Below are 20221 nucleotides of genomic sequence, written 5' to 3'. Positions count from 1 at the left end.
CTTCCTGCCTGCTTACCATCATCCTCCATTCTCCTCCCCAGCTTCAGGCAACCACCAACCTATTTCCGGTCTCTATAGATTTCCCTGTTCTGGACATTTCACATAAATGGGATTATGGAATATGTGCCCTTTTGTGTCTGGCCTCTTTTACTTAGGATTAAATTTTTGAGGTTCATCTCTGCTGTAGCATGTGTCAGTATTTTATTCCTTTTTATTGCTGCGTACTCATCTGTGGCATAGATACACCATATATTTTGTTTATCTTTTCAGCAGTTGATGGACTCTTGGGTTGTTTTCATATTTTGGCTATTACAAATAATGTTTATGAATATTTGAGTACCAGTCTTTGTGCAGATGTATTTATTTCCCTTGGATATATACTTTGGAGAGGAATTGCTGGGTTGTATGATAAGTTTATGTATAACTTTTAAGAAACTGCCTAACTGTCCTCCAGAGTGGCTATACCATTTTATCTTCTTATCAGCAATCTGTGAGGACTCTCATTTCTCCACATCCTTGTCAAGGTTTGTTATTGTCTGTCTTTTGATGATAGCCATCATAGTAAGTGTGAAATGATATCTTGTAGTTTTAGTTTACAGGAAAATGTATTCTTTAACTGAATTTCACAAACATTTACAGAGGACCATCTATGAGCAGGGTCCTAGGTAGAGTCCCTGAGAGATATAAAGTGAACTAGACACAGACTCAGTCCAAGTTCACCTAAATGATTCGGGGAAATGAGAAGAGATGCACCATAAAATAACTTGATGGAGGTTTAAAGAAGCAGGAAGGTATGAGGCAGGGAGATGGAGCATGGGATGTACTCGATAATTAACAGTTATTGGTAGCAACTTGTGATAATTATTAACAGACCTTGTATTTCCCATAGCTTTGACTTAGCTCACTGTACTCTGCCCTGTTACCAATTTCACTAGAAGATAAAATACTTCTGGCTGCATCTGTCTTCTGCACGCACGTTAGCTACCTGCTTTTCTCCGTTTGCTATTTCAGCATAGCTGAATGACTATTTTGTCTTTTTTGTAGGGGGAAGCTCTGATGCCAGAGTATATTCTCAGAGGCAACTAACTATGAATTCCAATTCCTTTTCTTTGCTGTTCTTGATGACTTGGGGTTTGTCTATATTAGCTAAATGTTTGGGAGTGTGGGGAAGGGTTCCCTGCTTGGAAAGCTTTTGGTTGGCTGACAAAGGGTTATATAGGGCCTCTACTGTCCTTGTCTTGCTTCAGAGAGAGTGTGACATGTCTCTTGCTAGTTATGGATTATGCTGTTTTCTAGTCTTTTGTTATTGAGTATCTGTTAGCTGTTCTTACCGAGGACACCAAAACTATGTAAAGCCAAATAGAAATGTAGAATAGAGCTATCAAATGCTAGGGGATCAGTAAAATAATCATTATAATCTCTATGGTTGGTGCTAATGAAACATTTCTAATACAACCGACTTTCTTGCTCCCTCTGACCCCCCCGGGTAAATACTGTCCTGAGGTTGATGTAGATCATTCCCATATATTCTTATGTACCTTTATGACAGATGAGGGATTCATAAACACCATGTACTGTTTTTATAGTTGACACAGGTCCTATCTTCTATATACCCTTTCTTTTTTAAACTAAACTTTGTTTTTGAAGTCTATTGTGTTGATAAAAGAGGATCTGATTTGTTCATCTTAACTAATTTATGTGGACTATACTGTGAGTGGAGCCCCTTGCAGCTGTGTGACACAGCTGCTATTTGCAGTTTATTTCTTACTGGTATGAAAAAGGCATTCATTGCTACAGTGAACATCTGTGTACATGTGTCCTTATGCATATAGGAAAGTGGGTTTTTGTTGTTGTTTTTTGTTTTTGTGTTTTTTGGGTAGATACCTGGACTGGAGTTGCTGCGTTATACACTTTATTTTGGCAGATTACTCTCAGAACCAGTGTGTGACACACAGTGTTGTGTTGGATAACACCTACTTCTATTTGAATGTTTGTTTATGTGTTGTCCGGATCCGTGTAGTTGGATGCCAACTTAATAATGGATTTTGTCTCTTTTGTTCTCTTCTTTGCCTGGCTTAGAACAGGTGCTTAATAAATATTTGTTAAATGAATGAATATTTTATGAATTTGATCTTCTCAAAGCTGTGGGGTGGTTAAACTAGATAAATAGACTGTGATGGCCATTTTCCAGTGCTCATTGTTCAGATGAGCAACTGAAACAGTCCAACTGACATTTTTGGGTTACACTTTCAGATCCAAATAGGGTTTCTTGTCTCTTGATTCTGTCCAAACCTGTTTTAATGTTAGGATTTATAGTTTTTCTAAAAATAAATTCTTCAAAATCAGAATCTGACAAAATTAGCTTTCCAACTCTCAAATGTTTATTAGATGCTAGGGTACATCTATCACTCTGAAATAAAAAAATTCAGAGTTAAGGTGAAAAGTGGTTTTAGCTGCTTAGATGCGAAATTTACATTTTTGTGCACTTTGTGGCACTTGTTACTTGACATATAGATGAGGCACCATTCGTGTTTGTGGAATGAATGAATAAGCTCGTTCACTCTGGCTGTATCCATGGGAGAACTGTGGGCAGTAAACAGTTAACTAAAAAAAGCTAGAGCAGAAGACCTGCAGAATGTCTGTGTCCTAGTCACCCCTGGTCGGCTGCTTTCCCAGAAGGCTGTGTGTTCAGAGTGCAGGCGAGATGAGAAAAAGGGCCAGGGGGAGGTCTTGGTGATCAGAGTTAACTTACTTAGTGGAATAGTGGAAGCGGAGCCCGTGTGAAGTCAAACAAGACTCAGGGTGCCTGGCTGGCTCAGTCTGTGGAACATGTGACTCTTGATCCCGGGGTTGTAAACTCGAGCCTCATGTTGGGTATAGAGATTGCTTAAAAATAAAAGAAGAAACAAGCAAGGGGGAAGAAAAAAGCACCTTAACTTTGGGCCCTAGAACGGATCTACTTTCCTAAAAGCCTAATCAAGAAAGAGTATATTAGGATCCTAGTGGTGGTGGTGGTTGAGTGTCTTCTGTCTTGTAGCTTAATAAATAACAAATGGGAAGCAAAGGGATTTACTATAAACCAGGCACTGAGCCTAGGACTATTTGTAGGGGTTGTCTCATTAGCCCTCTCGCGCCCCCTTACGCAGGATGTAGGATCCACATTTTACAGGTGAGGAAACTGCACCACCCAAGCAAGTTAGGTAGTTACTTAGCTATGAAGTTCCTGGAGCTGGGAATTGGCACCTACGCCTACTTTACAGAAAGCTCTGTTCCTTCCTTAGGCCAGTTTTCCTCTGGAGCAGAAAGAAATGAAGGCCTGATTTGTCCAACATACCTAAGAAGTTTAAAAAAGAAAAGGCTCATAGAAATAAATATGCTAGACTTTGTCAGGCCTCTGTGTCAGCAGCCGGCAGACTAAGCAGCTGTCTTTCTTGCCCTGGAGTCGAGCGGTTTCAGGAATTTGATTTGCTTGTATTTCACGAATAAAATTCAAGCTTGGGCCTTTGGATATGCATCTAGGAAGTTCTATAGTTGTAGTTCTCTTTGTTGGAGGAGGGAAGGGCTGGTGCCTGCCTAGAGAATTATGATGTCAGGGTCATTGTGCTGATTAAATGATTTCCTGTAGTCTGAGTGAGTTTCTCTCCCATGCTGGTCTCCTTGTCTGGTTTCTTGCTATGGTTTATGACCAACATAAGATGGTGCTGCGGCTTTGCACTCAGCTGTAGGAGAAGGCCTGGGGAGAAACACCTACCGCAGTGGAGGCAAGGTGGGTGCAGGGGCTCAGGAGCAGTTGTGAAGGAGCTGTTGCTTTAGGATCTCTTGCTGCTTTCCTTATGTGGAGGCCATTTCTCAGGACTCCAGGAGAGGCGGGCAGGACTTAAACAGAGCCAGGCTGTGGGGTCTGGATCCTGTTGGCGTAGAATAAACAGTGGCGGTCGGGAAAAAGCACATACAACCTCTTCCCTCTCCATCAGCTGCTTAGTCTGCCGGCTGCTGACACAGAGGCCTGACAAAGTCTAGCATATTTATTTCTATGAGCCTTTTCTTTTTTAAACTTCTTAGGTATGTTGGACAAATCAGGCCTTCATTTCTTTCTGCTCCAGAGGAAAACTGGCCTAAGGAAGGAACAGAGCTTTCTGTAAAGTAGGCGTAGGTGCCAATTCCCAGCTCCCAGCTCCATACAACCTCTTCCCACTCCATCCAGAGCCCCTTGGGTTGGGATGTTGTGTCATCTGTCAGACACTGTACTAAAGACTGAGGTGAGTGAATCCCATTGATGTAACGGGGATTTTTGAATCCAACTTCTAAGACTTGAGTTCAGACTTCCTGCCCCACTGCAACTTGATAAAAACCACCTGGGCCTCATTTTAGCAACTTCCTCTCTTACTCCCAACAGCTAGTGTTCTCTGTTTGAGCCCTTGGCCCATGTGAGTCTAGTTGACAATTCAGAACAGTGGGTACCTTCCTGTTTTACCTAACTGAGGACACACCTGTCCCTGCCACAGTTAGAACACAGTATAACATGAGGTTGAAATTAAAAGTCTTAAATAGGAGTTTGCCTACAGGCTTCACCAGTTACCAGCCAGGTAGCCCCGAGCAAACCTACCGAAAAGAGCAGTTTTGACCGATAATGGTTACCATCAGAATTAAATGAGGTAAAGCATAGCTTAGCACAGTGCTTGGCACCTAACAAATGCTGGGGAGAAAAATGTCAGCCAGAGACATTACTGCTGAGCACCTGTGTCAACTCTTGTGCAGCAGAGATGGAGCTTCTCTGTTGTATTTGGAAGCTATATCCTTTATCATGGAGCTTCCTTACACAATACTCAACCCATTTCTGAGTGTCCCCTCTTTGTCATTGGCTAACAGAATTGACGGATCTGTCTGCTGTCTTTCTCTCTTCTGTCTCTCTTTCTGGGAAGGCAAGGAAGAGGGCAATAAATATTCTATGAAGCTAGATCTTTAAAGTCTGTGCCTTAACTGTGAGGAGGAGGCTCAGATTATATTTTGTTTAGAATAATCTTATTATTCTGACCAGAAGAATTTGAACATGTACCTGCATGGCTTGATATTTCCTTTTGGACATCCTGGTACAACAATTGAAATCTCTTTCCATTCACAGTCTGGGGGTGGCAATAATGGCAGCGTCTCCAGCCCTGGTTCTTCTTGGCCCTTCCCTGCCCGGCTGGTAGCAGCAGGCTGGTTTGCTTGTTCTTCCTCCTCCTCGCCTCTTCCTCCTCCTCCTCTTCCTTCTCCCCCCTACCTCCTCCCCCCCTCACCGTACCCTTCTTCCGTGGCCTTCCCGCTTTGCTCTCCCTTTCCCCTTTACTCTTACATCCCACCCCCTCCTCCCCACCCTCCGGAGGTTTTCCCCTCCCCTGGTTTCTGGCTCCTTTTTGCTTTCTGTTTGTGTTTCTGAGGGCAGTGCTCCAATTACCTCATATTTGGAGAGAGGAAGCAGCAGCCAATCCGGTTTCTGTCTGCTTTTAGGTCAAGTGATTTCTGAACTGCAGTGAGATGCTTTGAATTTGTCTTGTTGCAGCTCTGAGCCTGTAAGATGGCTGTCTGAATCGGCAGCGGCTGGGAGAGACAGAGAGGCGGGGAGGGAGGGAGAAAGAATTGGAGGGATTGCCGGCATAGTGCATGTTTTTCAATGTGCATCGAATCCGATGAAGCCAAGGTTGGGATTTCTCTGGGATACCAGGACCGGCTTAGCTGCGTTTTTGATGAGATTAGGTGAGGAAGGCAATGGGAAATTCACTGGGCTGTGTTAAAGAGCCGAAAGAATCACTAGCTATTCCTGAGAAGGCTCCCATATCTCCTAAGAAAAGGGTTCGGTTTAAAAGGAAGTGGAGGGGGAAGAAAACCCCTACTCCAGAGGTGTCTCATGAGGAAGAACCCTCGGAAGGAACCAGAGTCATCGAAGAGACGGAAACCCAACTGAAGTTAACAGTGAGTCTCCAAAAGGAAGAAGGGGCAGGAGGGGTAGAGCATCCCCCCGCAGACGTTTCGCTGCCTCGGGACTCGGCCCCCAGCTCAGGGGTGGGTGATCAGGGGATGATCGTGCAGGTGAAGGAGAGATTCCAGGGGGAGATCCAGACTGCTCACCTTTTGTTAGAGAATGAGTCATCAGTTGCCGGAGGGGTCTGGGATTCCCTGGAAGAAGGGATGACTGTCATTGCTCACCTGCTTGATAACCCAGCAGAAAGGAACTGTGAGAAGTCAGTGAGCCAACTGGTGGAATTTCCAAGGACAGCATCCTGCAGCAGCAGGGCTGTGCTGCTGCCTTTGCAAGGAGAGGCTGCAGTGGGGAAAGGGGGGACTCGGTTTGGACATCGGAGCAGCACTTTCCCCAGGACAGACCACCCCACCACCAATGCAGAGACTCAAAACCACCTTTCAGAGGGCTGGTGTTGGGGGGCAGGAACCATGGCTATTTGCAGCACCCCTCACACAGGTTCCTGGATTGCAGAACCTTCTGTTCCTTCATCCCTGCTGGACCAGTCGAGGGGCCACAGATGCACAGAACCCCCCAGCGTGGGCCGAGTCCCCCCCCAGGGTTCCAGACTGCCTACTTCTCAGAGTGATTTATCCATCAGCGGCAGGACTGTGAGCGTTTTGCCCTCCTCCTCTGGTTATGGCAGTGATGGGCCACATTTACGTGGGGCTCAACCTAGAGACACAGAACCTGAAAAGACCTCTACATCCTTCTCGGAGGAGGATGGCACCCTTTCTTTGGAGGCAAGTCATGCCCCATTGTGGGGTCTGGAAGAGGTGGGTGGGCTACGTTCACATTTGGATTCCTGGCCCTCAAACTTATTAAAGTGGAGTGTGCTAAGTGACGAGGATCTTGGTGCTTCTTTGCAAGCTTACCTGCATCACGTACCAGGAGTTAGTGACTGGGTTTGGCAAACGGAGTCTATTTAAGGTCTGCCCCTTGATGCTTGAAACCAAGTCTTTTGTTGTCTCTAGGGAATCCCTGATTCCAGGTAACCACGCAACATAATTACTCGAGCTATCTGGTGGGGTTATCTTTCAACGTGCAGTGCTAGGTACCACTTAACTTTCTCAGGCAGGTCTGTTTATCGGCTTCCCTGCTACAGGAAGTTGTGGTGTAGTAGAAAGGATGAGAGGAGGCCTGGCTGCACCTGCTAAGTGAGTGTGGGAGGCGTGGAGGGTGTTGAAGGGATTCAGGGAGAGATGGCTCTCACCGACGTGATTGTTCTTCCCTGGAGAGTGATGTTCCTAGGAGCTGATTTAATCCTGCTCTTGTGGGGATGCTGCTAATGACAACACCCATCCGATATTCATACAGGTGGAGAGGGCCAATCTTCCTTTGGTTCCTAACTCCAGCATTAGGGGAGAAGCGCACAGAATTATCTGGAGATTGCTCCAGGGAGGGGAGTTAGGGTAGTTTAAAGGTTCAAGGCTAGAAAAAGTTTGTGTTCTTGTTGGACTTTTGTTTGTGAGGTATATATTGAGGCATAGGTGGCTGTGGTGATGATGGTGGGTGCTGTGAATGCTTTCAGGGTCAAGGAGCAAGTAGACATTCAAGAGATCTACTCACTGAGAGGGGAAGAAGACCCAGCAAGACACTGGGTGGCACAGGGTCTGGATGTAAGCATGTGATTGTGTGGGTGACTGAAGTTATAATTCACCAATGATTGAAAAACTTGGGGATCCCTGGATGGCTCAGTGGTTTAGCGCTTGCCTTCAGCCTGGGGCGTGATCCTGGAGTCCTGGGATCGAGTCCCACGCCAGGCTTCCTGCATGGAGCCTGCTTCTCCCTCTGCCTGTGTCTCTGCCCACTTCCTGCCCCCCCCTCTGTCTCTCATGAATAAATAAATAAAATCTTTAAAAAAAGAAAAAAGAAAAACTTTTGTTGGCATGTCAGCTTCTGCCCCAGAAGAAATAAAAGCTTTAGGATCAGAGAACAGCAAATGGTGGGAGATGAAGGAGGGCATTTCCTTGCTAAGGCTGTGGCCAGCTGCCCTGGTGTCTGCAAAGCCAGGATGTAGCCTACATAGTGATGCCCTGCTTACCACCCAACAGCATGAGGCTGAGTAGAGACACAATCTCTTATGCTTGATCTGTGTTTAAAATGTTCTCTTTGGGGATGAATTGCTCCATGGATAGGCTCATGTCAGTGCCCTTTGATATTACAGAGTTTAGAGACTCTCAACAGCTGGAGGGAAGTGTGGCCATTGAAAATACTCATTATATGGTTGGGCAAGGCCTCCACCAGTAGACTTTTCCATATAAAAATGTGTGTTGGGGGCAAGGAGGAAGGGAGAGAGAGAAGATAGGAAGGAAAGCAGTGGAGGCTGCTAGGGTGGAGTGTACGAGTATTTGAGCTCTTACCTTTGTGTGGAATGGATACAGAGCAGTTTTGCTGAGCTGATTGCTCTTTTGGTACCATTGGCATGAAAGTTGAAGTTCGGAGGCACCATAATGTTTTCGGAAACATGTTTTTAAGTGAGTGTAAGATTTTTAGAAAGTTTGGAGTGTAAAATTTGAAGGAACTCCTAGTGGAAATCAATTCTAGGTAATGGGACCATAGGGGACCAGGCACTTTTAGTCTGGGGTCTCCACTCTGAGAAGGGAAAGATCTGAATAACCCTGGGCAGAGTCTCAAGGAAAAGATTGGTGGGAGAGACATATTGGACCATGATCTGTAGTTCAGCAGTATTGGCAGCAGGGTGATTCTTTGGCTGTTCAGTATGTGAGTTAAATTGGTGTGTGGTGTTTTCTGGGCATCCCATCCCTTTTACCCTTTCAGAGCAGACATAGCCGGACTACTCAGTTACAGCCCAGGCTGAAAACCTCAGTGACAGAGTGTCTGCTCAGATGACTGATACATCTCCGAGGGTCCATGTCCGTCGTGTTAAGCAGGAACACAGATTGATCATCTTGTATCACAGATAAGGACTAACTTCTCAAGATTAAGTGTGAAGTCCCTTCAGAATGCAAGTCCTTTAGGCCAGGAGGCATGAAATCCTCACTGGCTGTCACAGGAACTGTCTTAAGGGAGCTGCTCCCTTAGCAGCAGGCTGTTCCCAGGCCTTGAGGACAGCAGTGGCCAGGGAGACAGAGGCGGTATGTCCTGATGCCACAGGCCTTCTGTAAGATGTGGGTGGAGACTCCAGGCAAGAGAACATCAGAAAGGAGAGTGTGAGAGCCCAGGGAGGACACAGGGGTCAGAAGAGCAGCTGCTGGTCATACTCCAGCTCCTTCCTAAAGAGGAGACAGTTGGCAGTTCCACGGAGTTGATTTTTTTGGTTTGCTTTTTTGTGCTTGTTTTGTTTTAAATATGTCAGAGTAGTAACCCTCCTCGGGAAAGGGTCTGTCCTTGGCATAACTCAGGCTGCATCATCTTTCCTGTTGATCCACCCAGGGCATATTGATGGCCATGGGACCAGGCTGTGGCTGGATGAACTTCGCCATGGGTTCCGTTTCTTTTTGGGATAGAGAGAAATGAATGGGAACTGATTCTGATTCTTGCTGAGTGTGGGTATTAAATAAGTGAAGACAAAAGGTCTCCTTTCCTATTCACCTGTGATAGTTGATCCTTCCCTTGTCAGGAAATAGTTAATGCAGAAATAGGATGACAGGGACCAGCTAACAAAAAATGGTTTTCAGAATGCTAAGTGGCCTAGGATTTGGAGCTGAGCAGGAGTGTCAGGCACAGACCTTCTCTCAGGAGGACTCCCTACCCCCAGCTGCCATCGATATACATGATGCCTGGCTTACTGGAACAAGGAAAATTACTGAAAATCCCTTCCCCCCTTCCCTGTCTTGGCTCCCATGCCAGTCTCCTGTCCACACTGTTGGTTGGGTTCTGTCAAATGAAGAATCTGGCTGTATACCAGTGTCCTTGCCACAAAACTTTAGAGTCCCTACAATGAATAGTAAGATAACACTGGAGGCTAGAAGTGATGAGAGGGAAATTGGTTGGTATATTAGTTTCTGGGCTCAGCCTTTTTAGTTTACAAGTATCCCTTTCCCATTTCTCCTCTTTAATTACAGGGAGTTATTTTACTAATATTGGCTTTGTATTGCAAGAAGAAAGCAAAATTAACCAGATCATCCTATTAGACGAATGTAGCAGTTAAAGTCAAGTGTTTTGTATAAGAAAGGACTTCCTTCTTTTTCAAAAATTATTACTAAAGAATCATCATGAATTTTAGATATAACATGGTGGTATGGTTATGTTAAAAAGAGTCCTCCTGATTTAGGGACGCCTGGCTGGCTCAGTCAGTAGAGCATGTGACTCCTTATCTCAGGGTTGTAAGTTCAAATCTCATGTTGGGTATAGAGATTACTTAAAAATTAAAAAAAAGAAAAAGCACCTTTCTTATTGGGGTGCCTCACTGACTCAATTGATAGAGTGAATGACTCTTGATCTTGGGGTTCCAAGTTTGAGCCCCATGTTGGGAATAGAGAGTACTTAAAAATAAAATCTTTTTTTAAGGGAAAAAACAGTCATGTTTCAGAGATGCTTACTGAAGTGTTTATGGGAGAAATGCCATGTGTGTGGGTTTGCTTCATAATAATAGGGGAGGGTGAAGTGGGAGGAGGGCAGATGAAACAAGATTAGCCTTGAGTTGAAATGGCTGGAACTGGGTGATGAGTACCTAGGAGTTCAATACAGTATTTAGTTTCTTTTTGCATGCATTTGAAATTTTCCATTTCAAATGGAAAGTTAAGAAAAATAATGGTAATTATTGTATAATACGTATTCTGAAAAAGGATGACTATTCAGGATCTGTGAACTGTACAAGTAAGGCGGTTAAGAGTGTGGAGCCAGATTGGCAGTTTGAATTCCATCTCTATACTTGCTAGCAGTGACCTTGGGGCAAGTAACTTAACTTCTCTGTGATACAGTTTCCTCATTTGTAAATTGAGGATAAGAGTAGAATATACTTTGTAAAGTTGTGAGAATTTTATGTATTAGCGCAATCAATGCTAGTTATTAGTATTATTTAAAAAGTCCCTACCAAATAAGAAAAAGGTAAACACCCTCATAGAAAAATAAGGGGAAAACCCAGGAATAAGAAACTCACACAAAAGGCAGCCCAGTTGCCTCATATTCAGGTCTTTCTCTCTAGTAATCAAAGATGTGAATATCAAAACCAGTTAGCAATTTATTCCCATCAGAAAATAAAGTCTGAAAATCCCAAGTGCAGATGAGGGTATAGAGTGATGGAAAATCTCTTTGCACCCTGTGTGTGGAGGTATAAAATAGAACTGATATTCGGAGAGCAGCTTACCAATATTTAGTAGAATTGAAGGATCCCCATATTTTATGACCTAAAATTTCCTTCAAAAGCCCTCCAAGACTCTGAATTTGAATGCTGAAAGGAACAACCCTTGACCATTACCTAACTCAGATATTGGTAATAAACACAGCTGCCGTTAGAGCCCTCTAACTAGGCAGGCATGTTGTGAACGACTGCACCGGGCCCTCACCTGCTCCTCAGGTGGAAGTTTTCAGTCCGATGCCCTCTCTGTCATGGGATGAGTTCAGCTAGAAACGTCAGGAAATGAGAATCAACTATCTGCTCACTACTTCTAGTCCCATTCTCTGAGACTTATCTAAACTTACAAGGTCCAAACTTCACAGCCTATTCTTCCAACCCTCTATAATCTATCTAATCTTCTCTCCTGTGTCAATTTTCCTCTTGAACCTACCTTTTTTTTTTTTTTGAACCTACCTATCTTAATGGATCAACCCCTCAATTGTCTATTCCAGTTTCAACTTATTTCAACTTCTAGTCTTTGTTTACATCTACTTTCTACCTATAATTTTTACCTTCTTTCTCTTTGTCTATTCTATATCCTTTAAGGATAAGTTTAAATCATACTTTTTTTTTAAATCACTCTAACCCGTACTAACTTTTCATTCTGCTGAGATCCTCTGCTGGATATCACTATTCGTAAATAGTATTATGGTTGCTTTTTTGGGGCCTTCAGCATAACCTACCACATAAGGTACATACAAGAAAAGAGGGATCCCCTTTGTATTTGACCTTTTATAAAGTTTTTCTTGTTATTGGGCTCCCAGTGAAATTATAGTCAGTTCATGAAAAATGATGAATGAATTTGTGTCACCATCTGGCTAGTTCAGTCGATATCAACTTTTATAGAGATCAACCCACATAATTGGTTAAACAAAAAAGAGAGACAAAGAAACCTAAGACAGTTTTAGTTATATTGTTTCTGAGAATATAAGCATCCTAATTTGAAGCGTTGAATGTATTGTGTATAAGTCTTAATCACATTAGAAGTTTAAAAAAATAATTCACATCGCTTATAAAAACAGCAAGTGTTCATATTATAGAAATCATAAATAAATACCAATAGGATGAATGAATGGGGAAAAAACCCCTAATCCAGTGTTATACAACTGGATTCCTGTGACTGGGGATAAAATTTCCAGTAGCAACATGGATCCAGAAAAGTACCATTGTGTCTCAGAAATCTTAATAAGAAACTATTAATCTTAATAAGAAACTAGACTATTCACTCAAAAAGTAGCTTTAGTTTATTTTTTTTAAGTAGCTTTATTGATGAAAAAACATTGATGCCAAAGAGGCATGTAAAGAGTTTGAATAACATGGTTTTATGAAATGTAAAAGTAGAAAATACGTTAATTTGAATTTTAAAAAATTTTATTTAAATTCCAGTTAGTTATCATACAATATAATATTAGTTTTGGGTGTATCATACAGTAATTCAACGCTTCATATAACACCTGTGTTCATCATAGCAAGTGACATTAATTCTAAATTAATGCATTAGATACACTGCTTAATTTTAAATATGTATATATACGTAAATAACCTTCTAAAAGTTTATATATTCAAGAGGACCAGAGAGCTTCCCTTTCTCCATTCCTCTCTCCCATCCATCTATTATCATTTGGGAAAATTGGGAAAGGCCTTATATTTGGGATAGTCTTATTTTAGCCAGATAGGGTGGCCATCACCTAAATTCTTTGAAGACAAGCATGTCTATTTTTTTTATTTCCCTCTTTTCACCTGGATAACTTCTACTTATATCTTGAAACTCAGCATAAATGTAATCCCAGAGAGGTTCCTTGGCATTGCTAGTCTGGATTGCTTGCTTACCTCTGTCCCATCATTGACCCCTCTCCTCTGTGTGGCATATTGCTAAATTGCTTGGGCTTGAGGCCTGAGGTTGTGCTTTTTATCTTGAGATACCAAGAACTTAAACATAGCTTCTAGAATATAGTGGTTGTCAAGGAACAACAGAATAAATAATTGGTGTTTGACTTTTTTTTTTTAAGATTTTATTTTTTTAAAGTAATCTCTACCCCCGACATGGGGCTCAAACTCACAATCTTGAGATCAGGAGTCCCATGCTCTAATGAGTGAGCCAGCCAGGAGCCCCAGTGTTTGACCTTTTTATTTTGAAATACCAAGAACTTAACCACAGTTCCTAGAATATAGTTGTTGTCAAAGAAATAACAGAATGAACAAATGGTGTTTGACTTTGTTCTTCTCCATGGTATCTGGAATACTGTTAGGCACAGATGATGTTGTTCAATAAATACTTACTGAATTATTAGGAACACACTAAGTTTCTAGATATACTTCAAAGAAGGAATTAATCAAGGTTTGGGAAGTGTGAGTTGAAAGACAATTCAGGTAGACATGCATAGTCTCTGGGATGGTGTTGAGGCTGTCCTCCTCTCCAGATGGCTTCTTCTTAAAAATTCAGATGAAATGGGTTGCGTGGATGGTACAGTCATTTGGGTGTCTGACTCTTGGTTTCAGCTCAGGTCATGATCTCAAGGTTGTGGGATCAAGCCCCCTGTCAGGCTACACAGGCAGGTGGAGAGTCTGTTAAAGTTTCTCTCTGCCTCTCCCTTCCCTGGCTCGCTTGGGCTTGCTCACTCTTTCTCAAATAAGTAAGTAAGTAAGTAAGTAAGTAATTAAAAAATAAAATAAAATGATAAGATAAAATAAAACCCAGATAAGGGAGAAGAAAGCTCCTTGACGCTGAAGCCAGGTTTCTGCATTTGGGAGATTAAGGTAAAAGCTTCTGTTTAGCCCCAAGGACAGCGCTGTGCACACCATGCGGGAGCATTCCATGAAGAGATGGACAAAAGCCCAATTTAATTACTGAGATGGTTGTGATGATAATTCCATTTTTTTCATCCAGTTCACAGTCTAGGAAGGGCCCTAATCCAAATAGAGTATTTTTCCTTTCCCTGAGGGATCCAGACATTTCCCTGTCTCATTATAGCTGTGTAGGGAATCTGAAGTAAAGCTGTTCATTGAACTATTTTTGGTGCAATATACAAGATACTATGATTGGCAGATAGGATGCCACCCAAGATTGACTGTAGTTGTATTGGACATACAATACTAATTAATCAAGTGGAATTTTTTTGAATAAAGAACCCAGATACTCAAATTTCCTCTTGTTTATTCAAATTCTATTCCTTTTCACTTCAACATATCCTGTTCCTGACCGTGTTTTGCCTTAATATGTATGTGAAATGGCTACAGTGGAAGTGCTAAGATCTGTCAGTGGTGGGTGGTATATAGCCACTGAAATAAGCATCTCAAAGTGTTGTTAAGGAGAACTGCAATAGAATTGATAGTAGGGAGGGACTGTTTTCATTGGAGTCACAGGATGATGGCTTGGGTACCATGATCCATTGTTTTGGGCCCTCCATTTTGCAAGTATGTACATTCCTTTTTAAGCATACTTGGAGTTGACTGGTTTTTAGGGGATTGACTTACAGTGATCATACTTGCTAGAGATTAACTGATATAAATTAATTAATTTATAATTAATTATAATTATATAATTATATAATTATCTATTATATATAAATATAATATATAATTATATAATTATATATTATATATAAATATAATGAGTTGTAACTGCCAAGTGGTACAGTATTAGACCACTCAGTGTATCTTGTTGCTTTAAGATATCTGTATCGTGAGCAAATACTAATCTAAAGGTTGTTAGGTGAACATGGATTCAGAGCAAAGACACGGTGGGTAGAGTGGATAGGTTTGTAGGGTGATCTCACTAACTGGAATCATCAAAGTTTGGCAGCCTGATTTCTCCTGTAGAAAGGCACTTATCAATGGAATGAGAGTCCTGGAATCTACTAGTTAGACCACCATTTTGCCATTACAGTTTTGGCGGCATCATGCATTGATTTCCCCTTTCTAGACTCCATGCAGACTACCCATACTCTTGTTCCCTTAGTCTTTCTTCAGACACCTTAGTGATATTTAGTTGTCTTCAGCTTTCCTAATGGAGTATTAAAGTTCCTGGCCCTGTGTTTTTCTGAATTTAGAATATCTTCACTTGATATTTAATCTTATCTACTAGGACTTGAGTTTATAAATTTAACATTCAGAGACTGGGAAGTGACCTATTGTTGATTGCCCCCTTGTACTGATCACCAGGGAGGCTACTCCTTTCACATTGCCACACCTGATGGAGATAGCTGAGAGACAGGTGTTCTACTAACATGCCTGTGCCTTCCCTGCCCAAAACACCTGGCCCCAAAATTGTGCTGGGCATGCTGTTTTCTTATGATGGGAAAGAAATGCACATACCCTAGGCATATTACCTATATCACTTTATTTCATCCTTATAATGACACTATGAGAAAGTTATTTTCTATTTTAAATATGGGGAAGATAGAGACAGCCTGAGTGGCTCAGCGGTTTAGTGCCTCCTTCAGCCCAGGGCGTAATCCTAGAGACCCGGGATCGAGTCCCACATCGGGCTTCCTGCATGGAACTTGCTTGTCCCTCTGCCTATGTCTCTGCCTCTCTCTCTCTCTCTCTCTCTCTCTCTCTCTCTGTGTGTGTCTCATGAATAAATAAATAAAATCTTAAAAAAAAATATGGGGAAGATAGGGTGCAAAAAGCTTAAGTAATTTGCCTGAGGTTACATTCCTGCTAATTACCTCCTCTCAAATGCATGTCTCTCTGACTCAAAGGCTTAGTTATTAGTTACTCTTTGTCTTATTGAGAAAGGTTATTTTGTAGCTCTCATTATAAAAGTAAAATATGTTCATTATTTAAAGTCTGAAGAAAGGTAAAAAGAAAAGAAAATTATCCATAGTCCCACTCCAGGAGAGACAACCATTGTTGATGTTCAAACTTGTTTGGTTATACTACACACTGTTTTGAATTTACTAATAAGTAAGTTTGCAGGATTCTAGGTGGGCCTTACCCCAAAATATGTTCGTTTATCTTATTTTTTTTACATTTGTTTATTGTTTTATTTTTAAACTAAGTGATTATATTAAGCATGTAAATATCCAGCATATGACCAGCACAATACTAGGTGTGTGGGTGATATATGGAAGCACTGTGATCGCTGAGTCTCAGAGTTAGAGGTTGTTTCTTCTACAATATCCCCACTTCTGCTTGAACACACCATGTTGAGGAACTCTCCCTCATAGGGGCTGCCTGGAATTTTAGATAGTTCTGACTATGAAGATGTGGTACTGGCTCCTCAGGAAACCTATAGTCTAGGGGAGATAAGATAAAATGTATGAAATAAAAGCCAATAATTAAAGATAAGATTTAATATTATGTGGGAGTAAGAGTTGAAGGAAGAGCCATCATCCATGCAAGGAAGAGCACACATAGCCCTGTGTTTGGACTAGGTCTTTACTATATAATCTTGTTGGTTATCACAGCAATCCCAAGACAGTCCTAAAACCTTGTCTCAGGTATTATTCCCACTTTATAGATGTTATGACTGAGGTGTTATGAGCTTACAGTTGGTGAAGTTGATGAAGTTGACATTTAAGCCCAGGTCTGCATGGAACCAAAGGCATGGATTTCCTTCTGTCCCACAGAATCTTCTCTCTAAAGTAGTTCCTTTGCTAGATTTGGCAGTTTCATAAAATAAAGTTTTTTTCTTGTAAAAATGCACACATATAAAAAAATTTGGAAAATATAAACATCACCTCTAATGCTACCATTTAGAGATACCTGTGATGACTGGTTTCGTGTCTTTCTCTCTTGTACTTGCCCTTATTTACTCTCATGTACACATGTGCATTTACCACATGCCCTCTGCATATGTATGTGTATTTATATACATATGACTATATACTTAGGTAGTCAATATATCTTTTATACAAACCACTATCATTGTATATTATTTTGTATTCTTTTTCTTTTCATGAAATATGGTGATCATTTTCCCGTGTCCTTAATATTGGGACAGATATATAAAAGGTAAAATACTTTTTTAACTCCTACAAAGACATCTACCATGTGTACGTGCTCTTAATTTGTAACCAATCAATCCTTTATTAGAGTTGAAGCTCTACAGTTTTTACTGTAATGTTTATCATATTTTTATAAGCATTCTGGTATAAACTTTTTTGTGTGTGTATCTCTGATGGTTTCCTGTCGTGTATGTTTATTTTAAGACTTTTGATTCAAAACTGCCATCTGGAGGAGTTCTGTTGTGTGGACTCTCTCTCACCTGTGTGGTGTGTGAGAATTGGGGTTGGGTGTTCTCTCCAGTACTGAACAGTGTCATTACAAAAAACTCTCCCTGTTTGATAGGTGAAAAATGACCTCTTTTGGGGTTTTAACTTGCATCCCTTTGACAACCAAAGAGAATGAATGTGTGTTGCAGTTGTCATCTCAAGCTCTGCCAACCTTGGATCTCCTAAGAGCCATGTGTATGAAGAAGAGAAGGCCCGAAGGCTTCATCTTATTTATACTAAAGTGCTCTGTGTCCGATTTGTTGGCAGATCTCTGACATCTACATTAGTGGAGAGTCAGGGGACATGTCAGCCAAGGAAAAGCTGCTCTTGTGGACCCAGAAGGTGACAGCTGGCTACACAGGGATCAAATGTACTAACTTTTCCTCTTGCTGGAGTGATGGGAAGATGTTCAATGCACTTATTCACCGATACAGGTAAATGCAGTAGAAGTTCACTGTTCCTAGAGGGGCTTCTCACCTTGCTTGAAATGAGTTATAATGCCGTTTTTCCCCTCAACCAAGAATCAAGACTCTGGTTCATGTTACTCATTTAGAAAAAGAATATATAAGGCAGCCCAGGTGGCTCAGCGGTTAAGAGCTGCCTTTGGCCCAGGGAATGATCCTGGAGACCTGGGATCGAGTCCCATGTCGGGCTCCCTGCATGGAGCCTGCTTTTCCTTCTGCCTGTGTCTCTGCCTCTTTCTGTCTCTCTCTGTGTCTCTCATGAATGAATGAATGAATATCTAAAAAATAAAAAATGAATATATATTGAACCCCTACTGTTCTAGCACTGGGTACAAATAACAGTAAACAAAATAGCAACAGTTCTTGCTTTCCCAGAGCTTATTTGTTTATTAGGCAACAAACACATAAATACATGGTGTTATATGACGGGGAGTACAATGGAGGAGTAGAAAGTGATGGGGTTTGTTGTATTTTGGACAGGGTAGCTGGAGATTGCCTCTCTGATTAGGGTATTGGAGCAGAGCTGTAAAGGAGCAAGCCATGCAGGCCTTCTAGGGTCAGAGCACTTCACTGGGAGGGAACAGCAAGTGCAGAGGGCCTGAAGTGGGGGCTTACGTGTAGTGGATGAGGAACAGCAGGTGGCTAGAGTGAGAGGAGTGAGGAAGATAGGAATTATGATGACAAAAATAAAAATTCTTGCACTCTTAGTGGTCATAAACACATCCCAATTTTCACTTTCTACTAGGTTATGATTCCAGTGAAATCCAGTCTACTTGCTGTCTGTGTTTAGAGTGAGCGAGCACTGAGTTCCTGGCATGTAATTAAAAATGGAGTTAGTGCTTTTCTAAACCTCTTGCTTTCTGTCTAACACAATCAGTGTAGTCCAGTTCTGGGTGCTTCTGAGAGGTTTACTTTGTGTGAACGCATATGTAATGTGTAGATGGTGGCCTTTCATTTGCCTTGGTGGACTTTTACAGACCTGATCTGGTGGATATGGAGAGGGTACAAATCCAAAGTAACCGTGAGAATTTGGAGCAGGCTTTTGAAGTGGCAGAAAGACTGGGGGTCACCCGCTTATTGGATGCAGAAGGTAAGACCTGGCCAGAGTTGAGTATGTTTGGCTTATATTCATTGTCCTTCTCCTGGCAGCTTCCTCTGTTCTGACTAAGAGATTTCTCACCCTGTCTCTCTCAGATGTGGATGTGCCATCTCCAGATGAAAAGTCTGTGATCACTTATGTGTCTTCAATTTATGATGCCTTCCCTAAAGTCCCTGAGGGTGGAGAGGGGATCAGTGCTACGGTAAATGAACACTTTCCCAAAATGCCTTCTGACTTTGATATGTTTGGGTGGAAGTATTAATTAGACCTTATTTTTCAAACACTCACTGTATGCAGAGCACTTTTATACATAGCAAACTGAATCCACAACATCTTTATACATGGTCATTGTCTTTGGTCCCCAGGAATGAGTCTAGATGCTCCTAATTTTATAGCATCCAGCATAGACTATTCTAGTGCCAGAAAATTGAATCCCATCTTGAGAGCCCTTGAGGAGCCCTGAAACTGGGACTAAAAGCATTAAGCTGAGCAGCTGTGTAGGCAATTAGAAGAAGGGGGTTTTATGTGGTTGGGGGTACCCTAAGCTGCTGTCTTCTGTGCTTGTTTTGTATACTGCTAATCAGAAGGGTATGATATCTACCTTTTGGCAATAGGAAGTAGACTCCAGGTGGCAAGAATACCAAAGCCGAGTGGACTCCCTTATTCCTTGGATCAAACAGCATACATTACTGATGTCAGATAAATCTTTCCCCCAGAACCCTGTTGAACTAAAGGTAAGGTCATGGACTTAAATTGTTTTTTATAAAATTCATTCCTGTGATTAAGTCTCAGAGCTTTTGCTGCTGGCTCCTGAGTGAGGTGGCATAAAAGGTGGGTCAGGTTGCTTATATCCATGTATTCATTTACCAAATGTTAATTTTTTAGGCACTTTATAACCAATATATACACTTCAAAGAAACAGAAATTCTGGCCAAGGAGAGAGAAAAAGGAAGAATTGAGGAATTATATAAATTATTAGAGGTAAGGAAGCTTATCCTTTGCTGATTCTTAGGGTGTGCCTGGTTTGTCTTATTGTTATTTCTTTGTCAGACTGTCTGCATCCTCTTCCCAACCTGGAATGATAACAATAGTGTCAGGGTGACAAACAAGCCTCACTTTTGGTCTCGTCTTGAAAATTTG

At 41.7% G+C, this 20221-nt stretch overlaps 1 protein-coding gene across 28 annotated transcripts in view; it reads left to right on the top strand.

Annotated features, from left to right (window-relative positions):
* MACF1 (microtubule actin crosslinking factor 1) overlaps positions 1-20221 on the top strand; it is a 337622-nt gene that overhangs the window by 153882 nt on the left and 163519 nt on the right. For all 28 annotated transcript variants that reach the window (XM_072723761.1, XM_072723759.1, XM_072723760.1 and 25 more), the window contains 5 exons: positions 17786-17952; positions 18960-19072; positions 19177-19283; positions 19696-19815; positions 19967-20062. In XM_072723761.1, the coding sequence (XP_072579862.1) occupies positions 17786-17952; positions 18960-19072; positions 19177-19283; positions 19696-19815; positions 19967-20062 (603 nt within the window). The remainder of the gene's footprint in view (positions 1-17785; positions 17953-18959; positions 19073-19176; positions 19284-19695; positions 19816-19966; positions 20063-20221) is intronic.

This window comes from Vulpes vulpes, chromosome 10, assembly GCF_048418805.1.
Source record: "Vulpes vulpes isolate BD-2025 chromosome 10, VulVul3, whole genome shotgun sequence".
In the NCBI taxonomy this organism is placed as follows: domain Eukaryota; kingdom Metazoa; phylum Chordata; class Mammalia; order Carnivora; family Canidae; genus Vulpes; species Vulpes vulpes.
This window is presented reverse-complemented; position numbering and strand designations above follow the sequence as displayed.